Source organism: Lethenteron reissneri, chromosome 54 (assembly GCF_015708825.2).
Source record: "Lethenteron reissneri isolate LAM-NWPU_2019-01 chromosome 54, ASM1570882v1, whole genome shotgun sequence".
Classification (NCBI taxonomy): domain Eukaryota; kingdom Metazoa; phylum Chordata; class Hyperoartia; order Petromyzontiformes; family Petromyzontidae; genus Lethenteron; species Lethenteron reissneri.
Window position 1 is genome coordinate 4,899,488 of NC_083832.1, and position 27,941 is coordinate 4,927,428.

Consider the following 27,941-nt stretch of genomic DNA (forward strand, 5'->3'; position numbering starts at 1 on the left):
ATATTACTTATTAAATGGAGGCCACGGACTGCGCCACGGAGCTTTTAGCGTTAAACAAGGTACCGTATTTACCGGGTAATACTTCGCGCTTCCTTTACCCTACCGGGTGATTCTTCCGAGCTACCTTTACCCTACCGGGTAATTCTTCCGAGCTACCTTTACCCTACCGGGTGATTCTTCCGAGCTACCTTTACCCTACCGGGTAATTCTTCCGAGCTACCTTTACCCTACCGGGTGATTCTTCCGAGCTACCTTTACCCTACCTTTTACCTTACCTCTTGGCATTTCGACACCTTTACCCATTTACCCGGTAAAAAGGGTAAATTACCTTGCCTTGCCGGGGCCAGGTGGCTCTGCGGCTCGCAATGGGAGGGGCTCTGAACTCAAACCCCGCTTGGGGGTTGACTCAGCCAATCATCCCTCCGGCATCGATAAAATGAGAGTACCACTGTGGACTTGGCATTGGTCTCCGTACTGTTGGAGGAACTCGCTCCCCGCCATAAGAATGTGGAATTTCCATCACTGGCTCAGGGGCTGTAAACAGGGGACGTGCACCAATGCCTCGATCCTCAAGAATTGATTTCCACGTGGGCCGACACAGATCGTGACGTCACGATCTGTGTTTTTGATATCGCGTCCGCCTATTCGCCGGGGTGCCTTGCAGCGTTTGAGATCTCATCTCACCTCGACACATTTGTGTCCTATGACAGCTCGCCCTTTTTATTTTTACACGCTTTTATTTAACTCACTCTGTCTGTTGTTGTTGTCGTATCCTCAAATCTTGTAACTCAATTTTAACCCGCTTCCCAATGTGGTATGGACTGAAAACTTGGTATACTTATGTCATACTGATGACAATACCATATTCTATCATAAAAAATTAAAATATATTTTTAAACCATCTTTTTACACGCTTTCTATTAACTCACTGTTGTTGTCGTATCCTCAAATCTTGTAACTCAATTTTAACCCACTTCCCAATGTGGTATCGACTGCAAACTTGGTATACTTATGTCATACTGATGACATACTATAATCTATCATTAAAAATAACAAAAATATTTTTAAACCATCTTTTTTTATGTTATGTTTCATCTTGGGTCTAATTATCCACGTTCAACTGACGTTGGCTGTAATTGGCCACGGTCCCTTAAGTTATGGCAAGTTTCGGGGCCACTTCCTGAGTTGTGGAGTTCTGCCATTACTAGTACATTTCATAAAAGCGTGTTTAAAAAAAAAAAAGTTTTTTAAAATATTACTTATTTTGCACAAGCCAACTTGGGACCTGGCCTACCAGCGGGCATTAGTCTACCAGGAGGCGGGGGGGGGGCGGCGATGATTGCCGCCCGAGCCGTTGTTTGATAATACTTCACCGCGCTGGCCAGCGGCGGGTTTGTGTGCGCGAGGGGAACCCAGGACCGGAACAGATATCGCTCGTCGCTCACGTTCGCCGTGACCCAGAATAATGTTTGTGGCGCTGGGTTTATAGCGCAATGCGCTGACTACTGCTCCTCCGCCTCCCGCCCCGCCTGCCCCGCTGTGAGCGAAAGCGGGTGATGAATGCGGGCGGTCTGGCTTTACCACCGGAACTATTTGGATGGGTTTCCAGTGGAGCCCCTCGTTTCCGTCGTAGGAGATGACGGAGCATGAATGAGACAATCTCGTTGGCTCGGCCGGCTGAGCTCGCAGCGTCCCGCACCACGCGGGCGGACAGTTTAAATCATTGCCCAGGTCTCTCCACAGACCGTCATCCCTCCCGTGTCGATAAACTTGAGTCCCTGGGTTCAAATCCCGGTTGCCCCCGCGCCGAAATTTCTACCCCGTGATCTTCCGAGGTCACGGATTCACCTGTGCCCCTAAGGTCGGTCGGACAGCCACGTTGTTGATTGCGTCGCGCCCTGCTGATGAGACGGACCGGAAGCTCCTGTCGGTTACTGGCGAGCACAGCCCACGTGCCACGAGACCCCGAGCGTGGCCGACCGCGTCGAAGCTCGGAAGTCGATTCTAGATTTGAAGCTTTCGTGACTGCAAGGATTCATACTCTTTGGTTTTTTCGGTAAAGTCACGTAGGTAAAAAATAAAAATTAATAAAAGTAAAATAAAAATAAAATAAAAATCACGACGTTTCGGAGGCAACACAAGCTTCCGTCTTCAGGTGGAACCGTCACAGCACGATAGCTGTATCAAGTAAATGAGAAATTCCACCTGAAGACGGAAGCTTGTGTTGCCTCCGAAACGTCGTGATTTTTATTTTATTTTACTTTTATTAATTTAAATGTTTTACCTACGTGACTTGGAAGTTGAGCCGCGTTCAGCCTCCTGGATCGCGGTCGTGCGGGACACTTGGGAGTTCAGTGTGTTGAAGACTCGGGCGGCGATGGAGTAAAGCAAATGGATTGAGCCCCATCTGTGCGGAACTTTTGAGCGTTACCCAGAGGTCGCAAACGGGTTTTGATTCCTTACCCGTACCCGTACCCGGCCGCACCAGGGTCGCAAACGGGTACCCGTACCCGGCCGTACCCGTACCCTACCCGTACCCGTACCCGGGTAGGGTAGGGTACGGGTATCGGGTACCTGATTGCGACCTCTGGGATGAAGTCATGTTGCAGGCGCGGGTGGGTTGATTCTAGGAACTTGAATTGTGAGAAGAGACAAGACGTTGGGAAATGAGTGACAAACGGTGACTCACCAGTGACTCGCGGTCTACCCGTACCCGGCCGCACCAGGGTCGCAAACGGGTACCCGTACCCGGCCGGGTACGGGTAGCCGGGTATCGGGTACCCGATTGCGACCTCTGGCGTTACCCCCTCTCGTTTGTGTTGGTGTTCTCCAGGTGCTCCAACTTCCTCCTGCGTGTCGCACAATCTTTGGGTGGCAGAGTTGGCGCAGTGGTAACACAAGTGCCTGGGTTCGATTTTCGACTCGGGTGCCGGTCTGTGTGGCGTTTGTATCTTCTCTCGCCCCCTGTTCTGCGTGGGTTTCCTCTCATAGCTATAAAAAGCGTACAGTTTAACGGGAATTAGCGAAACTTCCCAATGCTGAAAAATGTCATGCAAATTACTCAATTGGGATTACACGCAGCTGCAGCATCACCCGCTACTCCGACAAACTTGGCAGGACCCTCCTGGAAACGAGTCTTCAGGCTCGGTGGGGCTGCCCTGGGGTAGACGAGCGACAATACATCCAAACATTGCAATGCAGCGCTGTCCTCAAAAGTGCTCTTAGCACGAAAACAAACAGAAACGCGAGGTGACACTTGTGCAGAGGTGGCCGGTGAGGTCAGAGGTCAGAGTGAATAAGTTGGTGCCACTCATAGGCTGGCTTTGACTAAAACGAGTTCTTCATTGCAGTGAGGTGATGGTCTCAGCCTGGTCACCATAGAGACCCGTAGACTCGCATAGAGACCCGTAGACTCGCATAGAGACCCGTAGACTCGCATAGAGACCCGTAGACTCGCATAGAGACCCGTAGACTCACACTGAGACCTATAAACTCGCATAGAGACCCATAGACTCACACAGTGACACATAGACTCGCATAGAGACCCATAGAATCGCATAGAGACACATAGACTCGCATAGAGACCCATAGACTCGCATAGAGACCTATATACTCTCATAGAGACCCGTAGACTCACACTGAGACCTATAAACTCGCATAGAGACCCATAGACTCACACAGGGACACATAGACTCGCATAGAGACCCATAAACTCGCATAGAGACCCATAGACTCACACAGAGACCCGTAGACTCACACAGAGACCCGTAGACTCATATAGAGACCGATAGACTCGTATAGAGACCCGAAGACTCACATAGAGACCTGTAGACTCTCATAGAGACCCACAGACTCACACAGAGACCTATAGACTCGCATAGAGACACATAGACTCACATAGAGACCCGTAGACTCACACAGAGACCCATAGACTCACACAGAGACCCATAGACTCGCATAGAGACCCATAGACTCGCATAGAGACCCATAGACTCACATGGAGACCCATAGACTCCCATAGAGACCCGTAGACTCACACAGAGACCCATAGACTCACATAGAGACCCATAGACTCACATAGAGACCCATAGACCAGAGGTCGCAAACGGGTTTTGATTCCTTACCCGTACCCGGCCGCACCAGGGTCGCAAACGGCTACCCGTACCCTACCCGATACCCGGCTAACCGTACCCGGCCGGGTATCGGGTAGGGTACGGGTATCGGGTACCCGATTGCGACCTCTGGGATGAAGCCATGTTGCAGGCGCGGGTGGGTTGATTCTAGGAACTTGAATTGTGAGAAGAGACAAGACGTTGGGAAATGAGTGACAAACGGTTACTCACCAGTGACTAACGGCCTATCCGTACCCGGCCGCACCAGGGTCGCAAACGGGTACCCGTGCCCGGTCGGGTATGGGTAGCCGGGTATCGGGTAGGGTACGGGTATCGGGTACCCGGTTGCGACCTCTGCCATAGACTCACATCTCGACCCATAGACTCACATAGAGACCCATAGACTCACATCTCGACCCATAGACTCGCATAGAGACCCGTAGACTCACATAGACCGAGTTGTGATGAAACCAGGCTCTCAAGTCCAGCGAGTTCATGAGTTTATGTTCTCAGCCCTGTTGCCAGTCACTGCCAGAATAAACCCCTCCTAATGCATTCGGGTTTTAAGTTAAACTGCCTAATTTCCAACTCTTTGGTCTGAAACTTTCAGTGTGCCCCTTGTGTGCAACGATCGGCTGGCTGACGTAGCCTTGCTACTGCTTCTTGGCACGGTGGAGGCCCCACCGCGTGCCGCCGAGGTCGATGGCTTCGGAGTCTGAAGTCGTCCCCCCCCCCCCCCCGACCTTCCGTGCGTGCAGGAGCGCGAGAGGCGGCCGGGCCGGGGACCCCGTGGCCGTGCCGCCTTCGACGACTTCGCCGACTTTGCCGCCTTTGCCGACTTTGCCGACTTTGCCGCCGCCGCTGGGTGAGATGTCCGATGGCGTCCGCTCCGCGCTGGGAGACGCGCCTGCCCCCCGGCGCTCGCCATGAGGCGGCGTGCGAGTGGCTCGCGACAGCCACGCGCCCAGGCGGCGAGCGACGGCCACGCGGCCACGACGGTCGCCGCGATCAGCGCCGCCGGGAACACCGCCGCCAGCGCCAGCGTCATCGCCAGCGCCAGCGCCGCCACCGCGGGCACGACAACGGCGCTGCTGCTGCTGCGACGCGCCTCCCTCGGCGAGCAGGCCCGGCACGAGCGAGCCATGGCCGCCGGCTCTGAGTGAGTACGGTGACGCGGGGCTCTGGGTGAGTGAGTGGCTCTGGGTGAGTGAGTGGCTCTGGGTGAGTGACTCTGGGTGGGTGAGTGGCTCTGAGTGAGTGAGTGGCTCTGCGTGAGTGAGTGAGTGAGTGGCTCTGGGTGAGTGGCTCTGGGTGAGTGAGTGAGTGGCTCTGGGTGAGTGAGTGGCTCTGGGTGGGTGAGTGAGTGAGTGAGTGGCTCTGGGTGAGTGAGCGAGTGGCTTTGGGTGAGTGAGTGGCTCTGGGTGAGTGAGTGGCTCTGAGTGAGTGAGTGGCTCTGGGTGAGTGGTGAGTGGCTCTGGGTGAGTGAGTCGCGCTGGGTGAGTGAGTGGCTCTGAGTGAGTGAGTGGCTCTGGGTGAGTGAGTGAGTGAGTAAGTGGCTCTGGGTGAGTGAGTGGCTCTGGGTGAGTGAGTGGCTCACCTGGTGAGTGAGTGAGTGGCTCTGGTGAGTGAGTGAGTGGCTCTGGGTGAGTGAGTGAGTGGCTCTGGGTGAGTGAGTGAGTGGCTCACCTGGTGAGTGAGTGGCTCTGGGTGAGTGAGTGGCTCTGGGTGAGTGAGTGGCTCTGGGTGAGTGAGTGGCTCTGGGTGAGTGAGTGGCTCTGGGTGAGTGAGTGGCGCTGGGTGAGTGAGTGAGTGGCTCTGGGTGAGTGAGTGGCTCTGGGTGAGTGAGTGGCTCTGGGTGAGTGAGTGAGTGAGTGGCTCACCTGGTGAGTGAGTGAGTGAGTGGCTCTGGGTGAGTGAGTGGTGCTCTGGGTGAGTGAGTGAGTGGCTCTGGGTGAGTGAGTGAGTGGCTCTGGTGAGTGGCTCTGGGTGAGTGAGTGAGTGGCTCTGGGTGAGTGAGTGGCTCTGGGTGAGTGAGTGGCTCTGAGTGAGTGAGTGGCTCTGGGTGAGTGAGTGGCTCTGAGTGAGTGAGTGGCTCTGGGTGAGTGGCTCTGGTGAGTGAGTGAGTGGCTCTGGTGAGTGAGTGAGTGGTCTGAGTGAGTGAGTGGCTCTGGGTGAGTGAGTGAGTGAGTGGCTCTGGGTGAGTGGCTCTGGGTGAGTGAGAGAGTGGCTCTGGGTGAGTGAGTGGCTCTGGGTGAGTGAGTGAGTGGCTGTGAGTGAGTGAGTGGCTCTGGGTGAGTGAGTGAGTGGCTGTGGGTGAGTGAGTGAGTGGCTCTGGGTGAGTGAGTGGCTCTGGGTGAGTGAGTGAGTGAGTGGCTCTGGGTGAGTGAGTGAGTGAGTGGCTCTGGGTGAGTGAGTGAGTGAGTGGCTCTGGGTGAGTGAGTGAGTGAGTGGCTCTGGGTGAGTGAATGAGTGGCTGTGGGTGAGTGAGTGACTCTGGGTGAGTGAGTGAGTGGCTCTGGGTGAGTGAGTGGCTCTGGGTGAGTGAGTGGCTCTGGGTGAGTGAGTGAGTGAGTGGCTCTGGGTGAGTGAGTGAGTGGCTCTGGGTGAGTGAGTGAGTGAGTGATCGGCTCTGGGTGAGTGAGTGAGTGGCTCTGGGTGAGTGAATGAGTGGCTGTGGGTGAGTGAGTGACTCTGGGTGAGTGAGTGGCTCTGGGTGAGTGAGTGGCTCTAGGTGAGTGAGTGAGTGAGTGACTCTGGGTGAGTGAGTGAGTGGCTGTGGGTGAGTGAGTGAGTGGCTCTGGGTGAGTGAGTGAGTGAGTGATCGGCTCTGGGTGAGTGAGTGAGTGGCTCTGGGTGAGTGAATGAGTGGCTGTGGGTGAGTGAGTGACTCTGGGTGAGTGAGTGGCTCTGGGTGAGTGAGTGGCTCTAGGTGAGTGAGTGAGTGAGTGGCTCTGGGTGAGTGAGTGGCTCTGGGTGAGTGAGTGAGTGGCTGTGGGTGAGTGAGTGACTCTGGGTGAGTGAGTGAGTGGCTCTGGGTGAGTGAGTGAGTGAGTGGCTCTGGGTGAGTGAGTGAGTGGCTCTGGGTGAGTGAGTGAGTGAGTGATCGGCTCTGGGTGAGTGAGTGAGTGGCTCTGGGTGAGTGAATGAGTGGCTGTGGGTGAGTGAGTGACTCTGGGTGAGTGAGTGGCTCTGGGTGAGTGAGTGGCTCTAGGTGAGTGAGTGAGTGAGTGGCTCTGGGTGAGTGAGTGGCTCTGGGTGAGTGAGTGGGTGGCTGTGGGTGAGTGAGTGACTCTGGGTGAGTGAGTGAGTGGCTCTGGGTGAGTGAGTGGCTCTGGGTGAGTGAGTGGCTCTGGGTGAGTGAGTGGCTCTGGGTGAGTGAGTGAGTGGCTGTGGGTGAGTGAGTGACTCTGGGTGAGTGAGTGGCTCTGGGTGAGTGAGTGAGTGGCTCTGGGTGAGTGAGTGAGTGGCTCTGGGTGAGTGAATGAGTGGCTGTGGGTGAGTGAGTGACTCTGGGTGAGTGAGTGGCTCTGGGTGAGTGAGTGAGTGAGTGAGTGATCGGCTCTGGGTGAGTGAGTGAGTGGCTCTGGGTGAGTGAGTGAGTGGCTGTGGGTGAGTGAGTGACTCTGGGTGAGTGAGTGGCTCTGGGTGAGTGAGTGAGTGAGTGATCGGCTCTGGGTGAATGAGTGAGTGGCTCTGAGTGAGTGAGTGAGTGGCTCTGGGTGAGTGAGTGAGTGAGTGGCTCTGGGTGAGTGAGTGAGTGGCTCTGGGTGAGTGAGTGGCTCTGAGTGAGTGAGTGGCTCTGGGTGAGTGAGTGAGTGGCTCTGGGTGAGTGAGTGAGTGGCTCTGGGTGAGTGAGTGAGTGGCTCTGAGTGAGTGAGTGAGTGGCTCTGGGTGAGTGAGTGAGTGGCTCTGGGTGAGTGAGTGAGTGGCTCTGGGTGAGTGAGTGAGTGGCTCTGGGTGAGTGAGTGAGTGAGTGGCTCTGGGTGAGTGAGTGAGTGGCTCTGGGTGAGTGAGTGGCTCTGGGTGAGTGAGTGAGTGGCTCTGGGTGAGTGAGTGAGTGGCTCGGGGTGAGTGAGTGGCTAGCAGGGTGAGTGAGTGGCTAGCGGGGTGAGTGAGTGAGTGGCTCTGAGTGAGTGAGTGGCTCTGGGGTGAGTGAGTGAGTGGCTCTGGGTGAGTGAGTGGCTCTGAGTGAGTGAGTGAGTGGCTCTGGGTGAGTGAGTGAGTGGCTCTGGGTGAGTGAGTGGCTCTGGGTGAGTGAGTAGTGAGTGAGTGAGTGGCTCTGGGTGAGTGAGTGAGTGAGTGAGTGGCTCTGGGTGAGTGAGTGAGTGAGTGAGTGGCTCTGGGTGAGTGAGTGAGTGAGTGGCTCTGGGTGAGTGAGTGGCTCTGGGTGAGTGAGTGGCTCTGGGTGAGTGAGTGGCTCTGGGTGAGTGAGTGGCTCTGAGTGAGTGAGTGAGTGAGTGGCTCTGGGTGACTGAGTGGCTCTGGGTGAGTGAGTGGCTCTGGGTGAGTGAGTGGCTCTGGGTGAGTGAGTGGCTCTGGGTGAGTGAGTGGCTCTGAGTGAGTGAGTGGCTCTGAGTGAGTGAGTGGCTCTGGGTGAGTGAGTGAGTGAGTGGGTCTGGGTGAGTGAGTGAGTGGCTCTGGGTGAGTGAGTGAGTGGCTCTGGGTGAGTGAGTGAGTGGCTCTGGGTGAGTGAGTAGCTCTGAGTGAATGAGTGAGTGGCTCTGGGTGAGTGAGTGGCTCTGAGTGAGTGAGTGAGTGGCTCTGGGTGAGTGAGTGTGTGGCTCTGGGTGAGTGAGTGAGTGAGTGGCTCTGGGTGAGTGAGTGGCTCTGGGTGAGTGAGTGAGTGAGTGGCTCTGGGTGAGTGAGTGAGTGGCTCTGGGTGAGTGAGTGAGTGGCTCTGGGTGAGTGAGTGAGTGGCTCTGGGTGAGTGAGTGAGTGGCTCTGGGTGAGTGAGTGAGTGGCTCTGGGTGAGTGAGTGAGTGGCTGTGGGTGAGTGAGTGGCTCTGGGTGAGTGAGTGAGTGGCTCTGGGTGAGTGGCTCTGGGTGAGTGAGTGAGTGACTCTGGGTGAGTGAGTGAGTGACTCTGGGTGAGTGAGTGAGTGACTCTGGGTGAGTGAGTGAGTGGCTCTGGGTGAGTGAGTGAGTGAGTGACTCTGGGTGAGTGAGTGGCTCTGGGTGAGTGAGTGGCTCTGGGTGAGAGAGTGACTCTGGGTGAGCGAGTGGCTCTGAGTGAGTGAGTGGCTCTGAGTGAGTGAGTGAGTGACTCTGGGTGAGTGAGTGGCTCTGGGTGAGTGAGTGAGTGAGTGACTCTGGGTGAGCGAGTGGCTCTGGGTGGGTGAGTGGCTCTGGCTGGGTGAGTGGCTCTGGCTGGGTGAGTGGCTCTGGCTGGGTGAGTGAGTGAGTGGCTCTGGGTGAGTGAGTGGCTCTGGCTGGGTGAGTGAGTGAGTGGCTCTGAGTGAGTGAGTGGCTCTGGGTCAGTGAGTGGCTCTGGGTGAGTGAGTGAGTGAGTGGCTCTGAGTGAGTGAGTGAGTGGCTCTGGGTCAGTGAGTGGCTCTGGGTGAGTGAGTGAGTGGCTCTGGGTGAGTGAGTGAGTGGCTCTGAGTGAGTGAGTGAGTGGCTCTGGGTAAGTGTGTGGCTCTGGGTGAGTGACACGTGGCTCTGAGTGAGTGAGTGGCTTTGAGTGAGTGACGTGTGGCTCTGAGTGAGTATGACGGGTGAGACTGGGCTGACTGAGGTGGCACAGCACTGATTGAATGCACCGTGCTGGCGTCGAGTGCCTACCACGGTAGCGCGCCGTCGTCTCAGCCCCGTTATTCACGTTGACCGCACTGCAGCATTTTCACCACCTCGGGGAGACCAGGCCAGGTTCACGTATGCGTTTGTGGCTGGTGGTGATGGTCATTGTGTGTGCTTTGGCATGTTTCTGGTTGCCGTGTCGCACACGTTTGCGTGTATGTACGGTGCCTCTCGTGTATTTGGACAGGTGGCACGAGATACCGACTGTCGGAGGGAGAGCGAGGGGTGCGTGTATTTGTGCGTGTTGCCTGTCCGTGTGTTTGTGACGCAGTGGCGAGAGGTGGCGCAGTGATTTAGCACACTGCGCTACAAACACGGCGACCCCAGTCTGATTTCTGCTCCCTTGGATCTACTCGGCGTTAAATCAGTACCTCGCGGTGTGTGTGAACGTTACCACTGGGGAGACAAAGGTGGTTGGGCGTGGTGTTGGTAGCCCTCGCGTGCCATGCGGACCTTCATAGGTGCTCGCTAACAGCACTTGCCCTGACAGTGTTAATGCTATATGGGTGATCTTTGTCTTTGTGTGTGCTTATGACTGCCGAACAAACCCGGCAACTGAGAGTTAATTGCTGGCCTTAAGGCTCAAAGTACATTCTAGAGCCTCGCATTGGAGTGTGTGTGTGTGTGTTGGTGCGAGTGGGGAAGCAGTGGTGTAGCGGTTAGCACACTCCGCTACGAATCCCACGACCCAAGTTCTATTTCTGCTCACAGTCAACACCAGTCACGATTATCTGAACCGGTACTGGGCCCTCCCCAGGTCTACTCGGCCTCAAAAGGAGTTCCTGGTGCAATGCGGTGCTGGCCACCCTCTCCTCATGTGCCATGCCGGCCACTAGCACTTGCTCCTACAGTCTATTAAGGCTGCACGGGGATCTTTGTCTTTCATTTTACGGGGGAGTAAGCTGCTTTGAGATGCAAGCGCCGCATGGGGTCTTGACGATGCCTGGGATCGGAGTGGCCTCCTCTCGATTTAAAGCTTTCGTGACTGCAGGGATTCATCTTCTTGGTTCTTTCGGTAAAGTCACGTAGAAGGGAAATAATAAAATAATAAAAATTAAACATAATAAAATAATTCTCACGACGTTTCGGCCACAACGCAAGCAGCCGTCCTGTTCTTCACCTGAGGACGGCTGCTTGCATTGTGGCCGAAACGTCGTGAGAATTGTATTTTATTATGTAGTATTTTTATTATTGTATTATTCCCATTCTACGTGACTTTACCGAAAGAACCAAGTAGATGGCCTCCTCTCCTTCACTCCCGTCTCGCAGTGCGTCCGCCGGGGCTGCATTCTGCTTGGTCGCTACGAGGATCGCTTGACCTGCTGGGGGTGGCTGCTTGCAACGATGCGTCTGTATGCGTTGCACTTGCTCCGACAGTCTGTTCAGGCTTTTTCGGTAAAGTCACGTAGGTAAAAAATAAAAATAAAATAAATTATTACTTCTATTAAATTTATTTATATTTTGTACCTACATGACTTTACCGAAAAAGCCGAAGAGTATGAATCCTTGCAGTCACAAAAGCTTCAAATCTAGAATTAGTCTGTTCAGGCTATGGGTGGTAAGCAGGGCGGGGGTGTGCAGTCTGCGTGTGTGTGTATGTGAGTGGTGGCTCAGTGGCTCGCACGTTGCGCCTATGAGCGTACGCACCGGAGTCTTGAGTTTTGGCCACGGCTAGCATCTGTGGCACGTTCTATCCGAACAGGACCTGGGCCTCCCCGAGGTAGACTCGCCATTTCAAGCGATTACCTGGTCGGGTTATATTTCTAGTCAACGGTGGGCGACCAAGGCAACTGGCTGGGCGTGGCGCTGGTGGCCGCAACACCTCCTGGTGGGTGATGCCGGCCCTGTAGCAGAGGTCGCAAACGGGTTTTGATTCCTTACCCGTACCCGTACCCGGCCGCACCAGGGTCGCAAACGGCTACCCGTACCCGGCCGGGTACGGGTAGCCGGGTATTGGGTAGGGTATGGGTATCGGGTACCCGGTTGCGACCTCTGCCCTGTAGCCGGTGCCCGCTCACTGGATCGAGCCGCACAGCCTGCACGGCGGCGGCCGCGCGGGGGAATCTCTCTTTGTCCCTCGCGTGGCTTGTCGCGGGTGGGGAATTTTTCATTGCCCGGGCCTCGGTTCTGGCGACACAAGGAGTTCGATTTCCGGCCACCCACACGGCACATCCGTCGCCAGCAACCGGCATCCGCCCGACCCGGTTCGGGTGCCCGGCCGTGGCCATCGCTCGGTAATCCCGCGACGGCGCTGGAAACGAGGACGCCGTCGTTTGCCGGCGCCGGGGTCCAAGTTGGCCAAGAGTCGGAAAGATGACGTTGCCGGATGACTCAATTGGAATTTCACGCATAGCAACAGCGCCCACTACTGGCAGGCTCGTGCTAGTGGGGGGGGGTAGCACATGGACTGCTGGCACCGGGGTGCCAGAGGTCGCAAACGGGTTTTGATTCCTTACCCGTACCCGGCCGCACCAGGGTCGCAAATGGGTACCCGTACCCGTACCCGGCCGGGTACGGGTACCCGTTCCCTACCCGTACCCTACCCGAAATGAGTGACAAACGGTTACTCACCAGTGACTCACGGCCTACCCGTACCCGTACCTGGCCGCACCAGGGTCGCTAACGGCTACCCGTACCCGTACCCGGCCGGGTACGGGTACGGGTAGCCGGGTGTCGGGTAGGGTACGGGTATCGGGTACCCGGTTGCGACCTCTGCGGGGTGCCCGTCAGGGGTTTTTGGATGAGATGCAAGTCGCTTATCGGGTGTCAAGTGCTCTGAGACTCCCTGGCGTGTGATCAAAAACAATAAATTATTATTTATTACTGCTTGGGGGTCCCCTTTAGGTCCACTCAGCCTAAGATGTGTAGCCTGTACAGGGTTATGGTTCTGGGTTTTACTGTTTTTATTTGTCGTTCTGCTCGTTGACTCGGGCAAGCCTCGTTGAGCCTCAAGACTCTTTTTCAAGAGAGCCCTGCCAGGCGTTCGCAGCGGGGAAGCGACGATTGCCACGCGATTCCCGATGAAGTAAACGTTTAAAACGTCGCCAAGTTTGGAAGAGGACACCGGCACGCCAATGCCTTCCTCTTCGCAAAACGACGTCACGGAATATTCGACATCTGCTGCGAAGCAGACGCCACTTACACCATTGGAACCTCATTTGCCAGTAAAAATATGATACTTGTTTTTTTACGCTTCTTTCTGGCAACAAACCTGACAGGGTAAAAAACCAATTATCATATTTTTTACTGGCAAAGGAGGTTCCAATGGTGTCAATGCTTACCCCGAGCTCTCATACTCTGATGGTGCATTGTCTTTGAGTTGTGCGCTTTTTGGCGTCATCTGGTTCAACACCATGTGAGACTAGCCTCTAAGGAAAGCTGTCTCGGGTGTGGAGCAATCAAATTCAAGGACAGCGCATACATTATCAGAGTTGTAATTTTTGTTTGCATTATGACTGCAGGTATTGTGGTCAATGCAAACATGACTCCTTGTAAAAAAGGTGTCAGTTTTGTTGCCAGATAAAAGGGTAAAAAAACAATTATCAGACGCCACTTATTCACGGTCGACGCACACCGCAGTATTAACCGGGCCGGCCTGCCAGATTCGAACTGAGAACATCCGTAACGAGCGGCGAGCTGCAGCCGGCCCGTAGCACTGCCCTGGTCGGGGTTTTGTTGGTTTGGGGATGCAGGGGGTTAGGTTTTAGTGCTCGGCTTTGGGGTTCGTGGTTCAGGGCAGTTAGAGTTGCGGGTTTTGGAAAACGGCGGCCCCTCAGCTCCCGGTGTTTTCACCGGGCTTCCGCGGGGACGTGCATGTGCCGACCGCCCCTGCGTGGCTGCGGTGATGTCTTTGAGACGCGGCTGCTTCCCGCGCCGTTTAAAACCCTCCCCACGTTTCACGGTGCCTGTGTGAGCACGGGGAAGACAAAGTAGGCGGGGCAGACGTGATGCTCGTGAGCACGTGTGCAGTACTGACCTAAATAGGCGCTCGCTAATACCTCCGGCCGCCGCGGTCTCTGTGACTGATTGTGTGCCCTCCCCCCCACCCACCCCCCCTTTGTGTCCGTGCATGCGTCTCTCCCTCCACCGTCTTACTTTGTTCGTGGTAATTAGGGTAATGGTTTGTACGGTCATTCCATTACCGCGTCGGTGCACTCTGCGTTGAGATGCTCAGGCAGCGCGCTGGTCACGGCGAGAAGTGCCTGGGTTGCATTCCCGACTCCGGCGTCTCTCCGTTCCGGCGTAGTAGGTTTCCTCCGGGTTCTCCGATTTCCTCCCAATTGGGATCGCACACACACAGCAACAATTCCGTCCCTTGCTGCATAAAACTTGGAAGGGCCCCTTCCCCCCCCCCGGCTCTTGAGACTCAGGATTTACCTGGGCAAACGAGATGAATAAATAGATTTTTTTTTATCGTGAGCAGGTGCTGTGTGGATTGTCTCAAGGCTGTGTGAGAGCTTGCGACGGCCTGGGAAGGCCTTCATCCAGCATTGAAATGGCCACGTGTAACCATGACGACGGATAACGACTAAAACTCATCTTGTGTGGCGGTTGCACTTTGACTGGTGGGCTTTGAACGATTCCTCGATTCGTGGACATCGTTAATGAAGACCTTTATCGATCCGTTTAATCCTGCGTCTTGAGGATCAAATTAGTGACCCCATGTGGCATCTGAGCTGTTTCTGCTCCTCCGCCGTCTCCAAGCCGCACTGATGGACGTGTGGAGAGACCGTCATCCGTGAGCAGAATGACAGAGCGCTGTACGCGATTGACAACAATGACAACAACAATAATATTATTGTGACGGAGCTTTATTCCAAGAGGGACGAACGGGATTGAACAAACTTGATTTGGAGCTTTCGTGACTGCAGGAATTACTCTTTGGTTCTTTCGGTTAAGTCACGTAGAAAGCGAAAATTAACTAAGTAATAGCATACGACGTTTCGATCGCAACGCAAGCAATCATCATCGGGTACAAATGAAAGAGAAAACAAACCTAGTAAACTTATAAATATAATAAAATAATAAAAATAAAACATAATAAAATAATTCTCACGACGTTTCGGCCACAACGCAAGCAGCCGTCCTCAGGTGAAGAACAGGTCTGTCGAGAAGACAGACCACAACAGACCACAACGCAAGCAGCCGTCCTCAGGTGAAGAACAGGTCTGTCGGGATGACAGACCTGTTCTTCACCTGAGGACGGCTGCTTGCGTTGTGGCCGAAACGTCGTGAGAATTATTTTATTATGTTTTATTTTTATTATTTTATTATTTCCCTTCTACGTGACTTTACCGAAAGAACCAAGAAGATGAATCCCTGCAGTCACTAAAGCTTTAAATCGAAATTTATAAATACAATGCAATACAACAGAGAGAGTCGGCTAACGTAACAGTCAACACCCTGCCTGGTTGATTACGTTCTTCCAAAGAGATGGAACAGACCTGGCAGGATGTACACAACAAGCAATGCAAGTCGGGGAGCAGGAGAGGGCATTCATGAATGGAACCGTTGGCCCGGAGTTGCCAGGAGGTGTCAGCTGTTTCGTGCCTGACGACCCTGCACCAACCTCCCTCCCCCCCCCAAGTGGTTCAGGGTTAGGGGTCAGGGGTCGGACACCAGCCGAACCCACAGGGCAAGCATTTTCTCCTCGGCACAGTGCGAGAACATCCGTGGAGCTGTTGATGATGATGGTGACAAAGATGATGTGTTGATGTTGATGGCAGTGTAGGTGTCATGGTGCTGATGTGATGATGGCTATCGTGATTATTGATGATGGCAATGTAAAAGATGATGTAATTATGATTGGGGTTGCTCATGGTGATAATGACGTGATATTCATGGCCTTTTGACGTCCTCTGGTCTAACACCATTTGAGACGAGGCTCAAAAGAAAGCTGTCTCTGCTGTGGACCAATCAGTTTCAAAGACAATGCATATATTATCAGAGCGTGTTTTTTGTTTGCATTCTTTCTGACCACAAGTATTGTGGTTAATGCAGACATGATTCCTTGTAAAAGGTTTCAGTTTGGTGTTTTAACATCTTAACACCTGTTTTGTTGCCAGAAAAAAAGGGGAAAACCTATTCTCATATTTTGGTACTGGCAAAGGAGGTCCTATGACATGGTAATGAAGTTACTGGCATGATGTTATGATGGTGTTGGTAATGATGACAACAATGAGGATGCAATGATTATGTGATGATGACAATCGTGGAACGCAATTCTACAAACAAACGTTAACCTGCTCATCTCTCTTGGTGACCCTGAGCATCAGTGGAAATTCCACAGTCTTATGGAGGGTGCTTGGCCACAAAGTGATTGCTATTTTATCTACCCTGGAGGTTGAAATATCCACAGAATTTGGAATCTTATTTGTAGAAAAATAATTCACAAAATGACTTAGGGCTGTGTGTGTATGCGAGTGTGTGTGTAAGCCGTGTAGTAGTGATGGTGGTGTGTGTGTGTGTGTGGGGAGCGGTATTTTAACAGTTAGCGTGCTGCGCTATGAACCTGGTGACCCGGGTTCGATTACCGCTCATGGTAAACACCAGTGACGATTATCTGAACCGGTCCTGGGCCTCCCCTAGGTCGACTCGGCCTCAAATGAGTACCTGGTGCGATGCATAAACATCGCCATTGGGGAAACAAAGGCGGCCGGGCGTGGTGTTAGCCACCCACCCCTCGTGTGCCGTGCCGGTCTTCATAGGTGCTCGCTAACAGCACTTTCCCCAACGGTCTGTGAAGGCTATACGGGGGATCTTTGGATTTGTCTTTGTGCGTACATGGGGGAACAGTGGCGCTGTGATTCGCACACTGCGCTATAAACCCGGCGACACGCATTAGTTTCTGGCTCACGGGAAATAATTGTGGAGAATGTTTGAACCAATCCTTAACTTATTCTCAGTCGTTTTAGCCTGAAATTAGTAACAGAGAGACAAATACAAATATCCCCCAGATAGCTCTAAACAGACTGTTGGGGCAAATGCTGTTAGCGAGCACCTGTGAAGGCCGGCACGGCACACGAGGGGTGGGTAGCCAGCCGCCTTTGTCTTCCCCTTACTAAGGGGTACACACTGCACCGGGTACTCATTTGAGGCCGAGTCGACCTAGGGGAGGCCCAGAACCAATTCAGATATTCGTCACCGACGTTGGCCGTGAACGGGAATCGAACTCGGGTCGCCGGGTCCGTAGCGCAGCGCGTTTAAACGCTACGATACCGCTCCTCGCAACACAGACTCGGAGGCACATCATGGGCACACAAGACAAAGACACGCAGACAGACACGCAGAGACAGACGGACGCACGCACGCACGCGCGCGTGCGCGGGAGAGATGAGAGTCGTGGCTGACATTGGTGAATGCTAATTTGGCAGAGCTAGCCGCAGCCACCCTGCCCCTCCTAGCCGCCCCCTCCCCTCCACCCCTGCCCCCCCCCCCCCCACACATTATTGATGCTCAGTGTGGGTGGGGGGCCCGTACACGTGCACTTCAATTAGCAGCCCCAAGAAATGGTGCCGGCCAGAACCTCGCCGTGTGTGTGTGCGTACGTGACCAGGCTGCCAACCACGACCCACTGCTGTGTGTGTGTGAGCGTGTGCGTGTTGTGAGCTTTGTGAGCGTGTGTTAGTGCAGTGGTTAGCGCACTGCGCTACGAACCCGGCGACCCAAGTTTGATTCCCGCTCACGAGCAATATAACTGTGACGAACATTTGAACCGGTCCTGGGCCTCCCCTAGGTCGACTCGGCCACAAATGAGTACCTTGTGCAATGCACTAAATGGCACGGCTGTGGAGACAAAGGTGGCCGGGCGTGGTCTTGGCCACCCACCCCCCTCGGGCGTTGTGCCAGTCTTCGTCGGTGCTCGCTAACACCACCTTGCCTCAACAGTCTCTTAAGGTAAAGTCACGTAGAAGGGAAAAAAAAAGCAAAATATATTATTAATCTAGTATATTATTAATTTATATTGGAATGGTTTATTATTTATTGTTTTATTATTTCCCTTCTACGTGACCTTACCGAAAGAACCAAGAAGATGAATCCCTGCAGTCACGAAAGCTTTAAATCGAAATTTAGTCCCTTAAGGCTACACAAGGGATCTTTACCTTTGTTTGCTTGCTGTGACCAGCTTTGCGGTGGTTACACTCTGCTCCACTTGACCCGGGTTCGATTGCAGGTCATGGCACGCAATACCACGTGGCCGATCTGAACCTCGTGTGTGCTTCCCCTAGGTCGATGCAGCCTAAAACGAGTGCTAGCGACGGTACAGTCGGCGCGCGGGCGGCCGCAGGATGTCACGCGCCGCGTGAGGTCGCTTCCCGGCCATAGCCGACATCTCTTGGGTTGACTCGGCCGAGACACGACTTCCCGATACAGCGTGCGGTCAGCGGCGAGTTGGGAGACACGGCGGTGCGCGGGCGCGGCGCTGGCTCTGCCGCCTCCCTCCCCCGCGTGCCGGGCACGCGGGGGAGGGAGGGAGGGGGGGGGCGGGAGATGGATCTCTCTCGGTGACGCTCGACCGTGCCGCTCGCAGGCCCGAGTCCGTCGAAGCGAGCCCCGTGGTGGACAAGTCCGGCACCCTCCCGCAGCACTCGCACAGCAGCTCCGGGACGACCCCGCACGCCGGCGCCGGCTCGCTGCACGCCGGCGCCGGCTCTCTGCACGCGGGCGCCGGCACGCAGCACCCGCACTTCGGCACCGGCGCGCTGCACCCGCCGGGCGTAGCGCAGCTCGCCCACCCTGGCCCCGGCGCGCTGCACCCGCTCGGCAGTTCGCAGCACGTGCAGCAGGCGCAGCACGCCGGCGGCGCTGGCCCGCAGCACGCGCAACAGGCGCAGCACGTGCACGCCGGCGCGCTGCACGTGCAACATTCGCAGGCCGCTGCGCAATACACGCAGCACGCCGCGGCGCAGGTGCAGCATGCGCAGCTGGTGCAGCACGTGCCGCAAATGCAGCTGGTGCAGCACCCGCACGCCGGCGCGGGGGCACAGCACTTGTTCGTCAGCGGCGTGTCGGCTGTGCTGAAGCACAGTGGCCCCGTGCAGCAGCAGCAGCAGCACGCTGTCGTGCGGGGACAGCAGCAGCAGCAGCAGCACGCCGGCATGAGTGTCGGGGCAGCGCAGCACGGATACCTCGGCCTCCCCTACACGGTGAGGCCCGGCGCTGAGCCGCTACTACCTCTCCCCTCTCACCTCACTCCCCTCCACGCTCTCTGTGTGACGCAAGGGGGCGCCAGGGACTCATCATTAACTCTGAGGTCCGGCATTGGTAGTGCACCCGCAATGTTTGAAGCACGTCTGCTGGATGAAGCACTGAATGTCAAAACCGTATTAAACCAATTCTGTTGAGAGAGAAAAAAATCACTTCCAGAAGTCCGTGTGGCTGATGGGATTTTATTTATGCGGGGGGGGGGGGGGTATAGATAGATATCTGAAACACGAGTCTATTGTCTGCTTATTTATTAATCATTCTTCGTCTTTGCAGAAACAAACATACATGGGCCACACGCGGTCAACTCGTGCAGCGTTGTAAAGAGAGGGCAGTGAGGTTACGAGGCCGTGGGGGGGCCGTGGGGGGGGCCGTGGGGGAGGCCATGGGGGGGGGCGTGGGGGGGCCATGGGGGGGGGCGTGGGGGGGCCGTGGGGGAGGCCGTGGGGGGGCCATGGGGGAGGCCGTGGGGGGGCCATGGGGGAGGCCGTGGGGGAGGCCGTGGGGGGGCCGTGGGGGGGCCGTGGGGGGGCCGCGCGCGGTGTCGGTTTCAGCGATGGCCATCGTGCTCACCGTGCGTGCCGTGTCGGCGTCGATGTCCCTTTCAGGACCACAACTACGGGGCCCCCCCGCCGCCCACGCCCCCGGCCTCCCCTCCGCCGCTGCACCCCCTGAAGGGAGGGGGCCGCCTGCCCGCCTGCGCCCCCCGCTGCGCCGTCTCCTCTCCCCACCAGCAGCAGCAGCAGCAGCCGCCGCACGGAGCGCAGGCGGTGTACGGTCACGCGCGCGCGCCGCTGGCGCCCGGCGCGTGGGCCGCGACAGTGCAGGGAAGCGGCGGCTACTCGTTCTCCAGCCCCACCACACTGCAGAGGAGGCAGCGCCAGCAGCAGCAGCAGCAGCAGCCGGGCGTGGGCGGCAGGCGAGCGTCGCTGGGAGGGTCGTGGAGCCAGAGTGACGCTGGGTACGTTGTTTGTCGTCGTCGTCGTCATCGCTGCGCGGGGCGTTGTTGTTGTCGAGGGAATTGAATGGCCGCGCGATGAATCACGCGGCTCACGACGGCGATAGTTGTCGTAGTTCTTTGGGTCGTGGAGCATCTGCGAGTTTGGTGGCGACTGGGTGGTGAGCCGTTCCCCCAGGCAGCGTGGTGCACTGCTCGCTGTGGAATTTATCACCGAGCGCTGGCAACGAGGTCACGGGGATTTGAGGGATGGTGGTGATGGTGGGTGTTGGTGGTGGTGGTGAGCGTGGCGACGATGGTGATGGTGACGATGTTCTTGCAGGGTGTTGCGGCAGAGGAGGCAGCCTGCCAACAGGAAGGGCTTCTCTCCCGGTAAGAGGAAGTCGCTGCGTGGCGGCCTCGTGCAATTTGTCTGTTCTCATATGAACATCTTCTTGGTTCTTTCGGTAAGGTCACGTAGAAGGGAAATAATTAAATAATAAAAATAAAAAATAATAAAATTATTCTCACGACGTTTCGGCCACAACGCAAGCAGCCATCCTCAGGTGAAGAACATGTCTGTCGGGGAGACAGCGTTGTGGCCGAAACGTCGTGAGAATTAATTTATTATGTTTTTTAAAAATTATATTATCTTCTACGTGACCTTACCGAAAGAACCAAGAAGATGAATCCCTGCAGTCACAAAAGCTTCAAATCGAAATTTAGTCTCTTCAGGCTACACAAGGGATCTTGGCCTTTGTTTGCTTGCTGTGACCAGCTTTGCGGTGGTTACACTCTGCTCCACTTGACCTGGGTTCGATTTCAGGTCATGGCACGCAATACCACGTGGCCGATCTGAACCTCGTGTGTGCTTCCCCTAGGTCGATGCAGCCTCTACGGCCCTCTGTCAGTCTCCCGCTGGATGAATTGATACGGAACATAATTGATGAATGTTCAAAGATTACACCTGTAACCTTAACATAAAATCCTTAATCCATTTCAAAAGAAAATTCGTGCGTGCATTAAAGTCAATTTGAACATTTGTTAAAAAAATATAACAACCCTACGTGTCCTGACATTTGGGACACGCTGTATAAATGGGAGCTGTGTGTTGTAGGCAGCACAAGTTTATGCTGTGTGTGAACCGACTTGTCATCATTCTTGTGATGTGCTTGTGGTTGTCATTGCTGTTGTTGAGATTGTGGTTGTGATTGCCGTTGTTGAGATTGTGGTTGTGATTGCTGTTGTTGAGATTGTGGTTGTGATTGCTGTTGTTGAGATTGTGGTTGTCATTGCTGTTGTTGAGATTGTGGTTGTGATTGCTGTTGTTGAGATTGTGGTTGTGATTGCTGTTGTTGAGATTGTGGTTGTGATTGTTGTTGTTGAGATTGTGGTTGTGATTGTTGTTGTTGAGATTGTGGTTGTGATTGTTGTTGTTGTGGTTGTGCTTGGACTCCAGACGGGACGGGGGAGCAGCGCGCGTGCCGTCCGGGCCCACGGCCGCCCCTCCCCACCTCCCCTCCAAGCGGCGGCGTCGGCGCCAGGAGCCGCGACTCCTCCGAGCAGCAGGCGCAGGCCGGCTCCACGGCGGCGCCGCCGCCGGAGGAGGACGAGGAGGATGAGGAGGACGACGACGAGGAGGAAGAGGAGGCGGAGGAGGACGAGGAGGACGAGGAGGAGGAGGAAGAGGAGGAGGAGGAGCTGCCCGCGTGCATGACGGTGTCCTACACGGCAGTCCAGCAGTCCCCCACGACACTCACGCTCATGGCGAATCGCGCCGTTCCTGCTGCGGGCGGCGCGGCGGGGCCAGCGGGGCGGCGGCGGGGGCGGCCGTGTCGGCGGCGGCGGCACGAGGCCCCGCGCGCCCGCGCTCGCTGTCTCAGGAGCGCGGGCGCGCGGCGGGGAGGGCGGCGGCCGGCGACGGCGGCGACGGCGCTGACGGCGGCGACGGCGCTGGCAAGGCGTTCTCGCCGATGACGGCGGCGGCCGCCGTGAAGCGCAAGCGGAGCGCGGTCGGCAGGCAGCGCCGGCCGGCGGCGCGGGCCAAGAAGGTCGGTACCGGAGCCGCACGGACGTGTGCGATCGCCGCGTTGACGGCGCCCGCCCGTTCTGGTACAGCCAAACTTGGTGGTGCTTTGTGAATCGGCCAAGAAGGAACGATGATGATGACGATGGGGTGGTGCGCATCTCCATTGGCCAATTAAGGAAAACCGCTCGTGGCATCCCACAAAGCGTTACCTATTTTATTGACCTCCGAGGAATGACGGTCCGAGTCAACCCTGGCCCGGATTTGAACTCGTGCGATCCGTGATTAGCGGCTCCGTATGCGCCCGTTTGTCAACACGGTTATTGTGCACGTAGCACCTGGCCTCCACGTAGCCCCGGGTGCGATGATGTTACTTACGTGGAGTCTGCTGACCGTTGATGTTTTTTATTTATTTCACAGCCATTAAGAGAAGGTCTACGCAAGTCTGCAAGAATAAAGGTGAGCACGTGTCTCCAATAAATATCCTTATAAATGACAATAAGTCACCATTCACATGGAGCGTGTACCCGCGCTAGTGCAGCGACCTTGTCAGTAGATGCAGCTATTGTTAGAGAGGCGATCACTCGCGTGGGTTGATTAGACTATGCAACTGTAGGCCTCGTTGTGATGCGGCTTGGCACCCTAGAAGTCAAAGGTCAAATCGAGCCATGCGGCCGTTGAGAGCGGCATCCGCGACATTAGAGCGACGGAGGTGACGGATCGCTGACGAAGAGGGTGGCTGTGGTGACGGCTAGGCTTGTGGCGTTCGACTGTACACGTTGGCTCTTTTGCCCACGGCACATGCGTAGAATCATCCGTGGAAGGATCGGTTATTCTTACACCGCATGCCCATGGTTCGTGAAGTCGTCCCTACGAGGCTTACGGGACGAACGGGGCGGTACGGACGAGATGGGCGGTACAGACGAGACTCGCGACGCCGAGTAGCGTGACACTGGAATCCGTGTGGGCGAATTGTCGCTCGCCTGCGATGGTAGCGATGGCAAGCACGACCGCGAGAGGGTGGTTGCGGTCAAGGTTGAATTTGGCGATATTCTGAGATGTACGTGGCAGATTTATATCTTGACGAATCGGCCGCCAGTGCCTCCCGTCTACGCCGTGCCCCGTCCGCCGTTGGTGGTTTAGAATCCGCCTGAGCGTCCGGGCCGCCCCTGTCGGCCATGGTCGCCCATCGCCTAACGCGATCCTCTCTCTCCGCCACTGCCCAATCAGAGCGTCGCAGGCGAGACCTCTCCGGGCGGAGACCTCCCCACGACTCCCACGGACGCTTTGGCCTCCTCCTCCTCCGCCTCCTCTTCGTCCTCCTCCACCGCCGGCACCGGCGGGTGCGACGACGACTCGGGCGCTGACTGGCGGAACCGCGTGCGCTCGTGGGCCGAGAACTACGAGGAGGCGCTGGCGAACCGCTACAGCGCCGACCTGCGCTCGGCTCTGCTGCTGCGGCGCCGCCAGGGCTCCCCCGTGGACGGCGGCGACGCCGGCACCGGCGGCGGGCGCCGGGCGTCGATCGGCGGGGAGGGGACCGAGCCGGGCGGCGTCCCCGCGGAACACGGGGCGGTCGCGGTCACCGTCAGGAGGTGGAGCGAACGAACTCCGGGAGTGAAGGACGGTGGAGGGGATGCTGCTGCTGATGATGCTGGTGAAGCCGGCGATGGTGGGGATGACGGTGGTGGTGGTGGTGGTGGCGGCGGTGACGGTGAAGAGGACCCTGACGGCTGTGCGGGGCATGTGGAGGGGTTCAATGGGGAGGTGGAGAAGCGCGAAGTTGACTCGGACTGCGTGCTCGTCTCTCTCAAGCGACAGGTTGGTGGTGGGGGGCCTGTGCACATGTGTGTGCCCGTGTACCTGTGTGTGTGTAGTGGGGAGCGGTAGTGTAGCGGTTAGCGCGCTGCGCTATGAACCTGGCGACCCGGGTTCGATTCCTGCTCACGGCCAACACCAGTGACGATTATCTGAACCGGTCCTAGGCCTCCCCTAGGTCGACTCAGCCTTAAATGAGTACCTGGTGCGGTGTGTAAACATCGCCATTGGGGAGACAAATGCGGTCGGGCGTGGTGCTGGCCACCCACCCCCTCGTGTACCGTTCCGGCCTTCATAGGTGCTCGCTAACAGCACTTGCCCCTACAGTCTGTTAAGGCTATACGCGGGATCTTTGTCTTTTGTGCGGTTGTGTGTGTGGCCTCAAGGTGCACATGGCCTGGCACAAGCGCCGTGGTGACGTCACCGTCACTTAGTGGCGAATGGCGGTTGTTGTGTCTATGGAAGTGAGTGGTAGTGCAGTGGTTAGCGTGCTGCGCTACGAACTCTGCACCCTGATTGGGTAGCAGCTGCTAGAGAGGCGCTCGTTATTCAATGTTCGACCATGGAGAAGCGCGATTCCCGCTCGTGGCCAACATCAGTGGCGAATACCTGGGCATGGTGCTGATGGCTGGGCATGGTGCTGGTGGCTGGGCATGGTGCTGGCCACACCACCCCCATGCCAGCCTTCATCGGTGCTCGTGGACAGCACTTGCCCAAAACAGACGATTTATTAAAGTCTAAAGGGGGAATCTTTGTCTTCGTTTATTCGTGTGTCGGCGAGCCTTTGATACTTCACGTGGCCTCAAAGTGCACCTCGCCTGGCACAAGTGCTGTGGTTACATCAGTGCCACTTAGTGGCGAATCGCAGCTGTTATTATTGTCCGTGTGTTCACCTGTGTGTGTGTGTTCACGTGTGTTGACGTGCGTGCGTGTGTTTACGTGTGTGTGGGTGTGCGTGCGTGTGTTCACCTGTGTGTGTGTGTTCACGTGTGTTGACGTGCGTGCATGTGTTGACGTATGTGTGTGCGTGCGTGTGTTGACGTGTGTGTGTGCGTGTGTTCACGTGTGTGTGTGCGTGCGTGTGTTCACCTGTGTGTGTGTGCGTGTGTTGACGTGTGTGTGTGCGTGTGTTCACGTGTGTGTGTGCGTGCGTGTGTTCACCTGTGTGTGTGCGTGCGTGTGTTGACGTGTGTGTGTGCGTGTGTTCACCTGTGTGTGTGTGTGCGTGTGTTGACGTGAGCGGGAATCGAACCCGGGTCGCCAGGTTTATAGCGCAGCGCGCTAACCGCTACACCACCGCTCCCCACTCAGCCTTAAATGAGTACCTGGTGCGGTGTGTAAACATCGCCACTAGGGAGACAAAGGCGGTCGGGCGTGGTGCTGGCCACCCACCCCCTCGTGTACCGTTCCGGCCTTCATAGGTGCTCGCTAACAGCACTTGCCCCTACAGTCTGTTCAGGCTATACGGGGGATCTTTTTATCTTTGTGTGTTGACGTGTGTGTGTGCGTGTGTTGACGTGTGTGTGTGCGTGCGTGTGTTCACCTTGTGTGCGTGCGTGCGTGTGTTCACGTGTGTGTGTGCGGGTGTTCACGTGTGTTAACGTGTGTGTGTGCGTGTGTTCACCTGTGTGTGCGTGTGTTGACATGTGTGTGCGTGCGCGCGCATGCAGTGCGCCGTTGTCTCGAGGCCGCGCGGTCCCAGACTCGCTCTACTTGGGCCGCGTGGGTCACGGCCGCCCGGCCGCTGCCCCCGCACCTCCTCGTCATCGAGTACCGCGGCGTCGTCATGCTCAGCACGCAGTTCGAGGCCAACGGACACTTCTTCAAGAGTGAGCGGCGACGGGAGGGGCGGCCGTGCCCTCCGCGCTCCCCGGCGACCTCGCGGCGGAAGCGGAGCGCCAATATCGGATCGCGTGCCGGAGCCGTCGGATCGCCGCCTCGCCGGACCGCGAGAGGACGGCGCCGGCTCGGCCCGTTAAAGCGGCAGTGGCTAGGCCGCGGCTGGATAGCGCTACCCCCCCGCGGGCTGCGAGGGCTAGATGGGGCTGTGTGCGTGCGCGCGCGCGCAGGCCGTACCCCTTCGTGCTCTTCTACTCCAAGTGCGACGGCGTGGACGTGTGTGTGGACGCGAGGACCTTCGGCAACGCCGCGCGATTCATCCGCCGCTCGTGCACGCCCAACGCCGAGGTGCGACTCCACCCCACGCTGCCAACGTCGCCGCCACCAGACCCGCGTTCCTCACGCTGCAGCTGCGATGCTCCTGAATCGAGCGAGCGAGCGAGGGGGCACGCCGAGTCTGGGGCATTACCGCGCTGCTAATTCCACAGAAACGTATAAATGAACTACTGCAGAGCTTGTGTTGCCACTTAGAGAGAGAGAGATGGGTGAGTGATGGAAACCCACAGACAAACGTGAACGCAGCCAGAAACGGGCGCCAACAGTTTCCCAAGCTCTGTGGTCCTGTTGGGATAAGAAACCCTCTGACCCGAGTTCGATTCCCGGCCACGGCTATAAGATTCAGCGGCGAGAGAGGTCTGAATCAGTCGTGGGCCTCCCATGAGGATTACTCGGCCGGCCTCCACACAAGTACCACGCCTTCCTTTCTCGTGCCGTGCCGGCCTTTGTAGGTGCTCGCTTAACAGCATTTGCCCCAACGGTCTCTAAATGCTACGTGGGGGGGGGGTGTGGTCGGGCACCTTTGTCTTTGTACGCGATTCCAGGTGCGGCACATAGTGGAGAGGGCGTCATCCGGTTGTGCATCTACTCGGTGGCGCTCATCGGCAAGGGCTCGGAGATCACCATCCCCTTCGACTTTGACTACGGTGGCTGGTGAGGATCACGGAGACACGCGGGCGGGTGGGCAGACGGGCGACAACGCACACACACACACACCGGTCCCAGCCCACTCGGCAGTGCCCAAGCACAACCAATCCACTGCCGGATCGGAGCCTCCCACACGCCCGAAAGTGAAAGACGCTGCCGTCCAGTTGGGAGTCACCCTCCCAACGGCAACAAAGAACAGAGGAGCAAGTTCACAACAATGAGTGGAGCGCACCAGTGGCTAAAACTCAGCAAGTTGGCACAGGTGGTGCATCTGCCAGTCATCTCAGTCGGTCTGTCCCGTGATTTCCTGCTAGCTAACTTTTACCAGTTCACATGGCCTCAAGGTGCACCTAGCCTGCCACAAGCATTGTAGTGATGTCACCACCACTCAGTGGTGAACGGCGGTTTGTGGTTGTTGACTTGTGCGTGTGTGAACATGTGGTGAGATTGACCGTTTGTGTCACCACGTGCATTTGACAGCGCGTGTGACCGTGTGTGTTTGACAGCGCGTATCGCGTGGAATGTGCGTGCGCGCGCCGGGAGACCGAGTGCCCCGTGCAGCGTCGCAACAACGAGGTGCTGCAGAAGTCTCGGCACGGGTGAGGCTCACGCAACACCTCGCCTCCCCTCGCCTCCCCTCGCCTCCCCTCGAACCCCTCCCCCTCACCTCCTCTCCCCTCGCCTCCCCTCCCCTCGCCTCCCCTCCCCTCGCCTCCCCTCGCCTCCCCTCGCCTCCCCTCGCCTCCCCTCGCCTCCCCTCCCCTCGCCTCCCCTCGCCTCCCCTCGCCTCCCCTCGCCTCCCCTCCCCTCGCCTCCCCTCGCCTCCCCTCCCCTCGCCTCCCCTCGCCTCCCCTCGCCTCCCCTCGCCTCCCCTCGAACCCCTCCCCCTCACCTCCTCTCCCCTCGCCTCCCCTCCCCTCGCCTCCCCCCCCTCGCCTCCCCTCGCCTCCCCTCGCCTCCCCTCCCCTCCCCTCCCCTCGCCTCCCCTCGCCTCCCCTCGCCTCCCTCGCCTCCCTCCCCTCGCCTCCCTCCCTCGCCTCTCCCTCGCCTCCCCCCTCTCTCCTCTCCCTCGCCTCCCCTCGCCTCCCCTCTCCTCGACCCCCTCCCCTCGCCTCCCCTCCCCTCGCCTCCCCTCCCCTCGTCTCCCCTCGTCTCCCCTCCCCTCACCTCCCCTCGACCCCCTCGCCTCCCACACCACCGCTCAGGCCGCCGGTTCGAGGCGACG

At 56.9% G+C, this 27,941-nt stretch overlaps 1 protein-coding gene across 1 annotated transcript in view; it reads left to right on the top strand.

The window, feature by feature from the left end:
* The window catches only part of LOC133356470 (uncharacterized), a 61,104-nt gene extending 33,785 nt beyond the window's left edge, over positions 1-27,319 (top strand). The window contains exons 2-13 of the mRNA XM_061574001.1: positions 4,871-5,271; positions 18,439-19,054; positions 19,721-20,073; positions 20,393-20,442; positions 21,509-21,849; positions 21,933-22,100; positions 22,722-22,787; positions 23,306-23,896; positions 25,596-25,729; positions 25,963-26,097; positions 26,627-26,722; positions 27,223-27,319. Of these exons, the coding sequence (XP_061429985.1) occupies positions 5,039-5,271; positions 18,439-19,054; positions 19,721-20,073; positions 20,393-20,442; positions 21,509-21,849; positions 21,933-22,100; positions 22,722-22,787; positions 23,306-23,896; positions 25,596-25,729; positions 25,963-26,097; positions 26,627-26,722; positions 27,223-27,319 (2,880 nt within the window). The 5' untranslated portion in view covers positions 4,871-5,038. The remainder of the gene's footprint in view (positions 1-4,870; positions 5,272-18,438; positions 19,055-19,720; positions 20,074-20,392; positions 20,443-21,508; positions 21,850-21,932; positions 22,101-22,721; positions 22,788-23,305; positions 23,897-25,595; positions 25,730-25,962; positions 26,098-26,626; positions 26,723-27,222) is intronic.
* Positions 27,320-27,941: the final 622 nt, after the last annotated feature.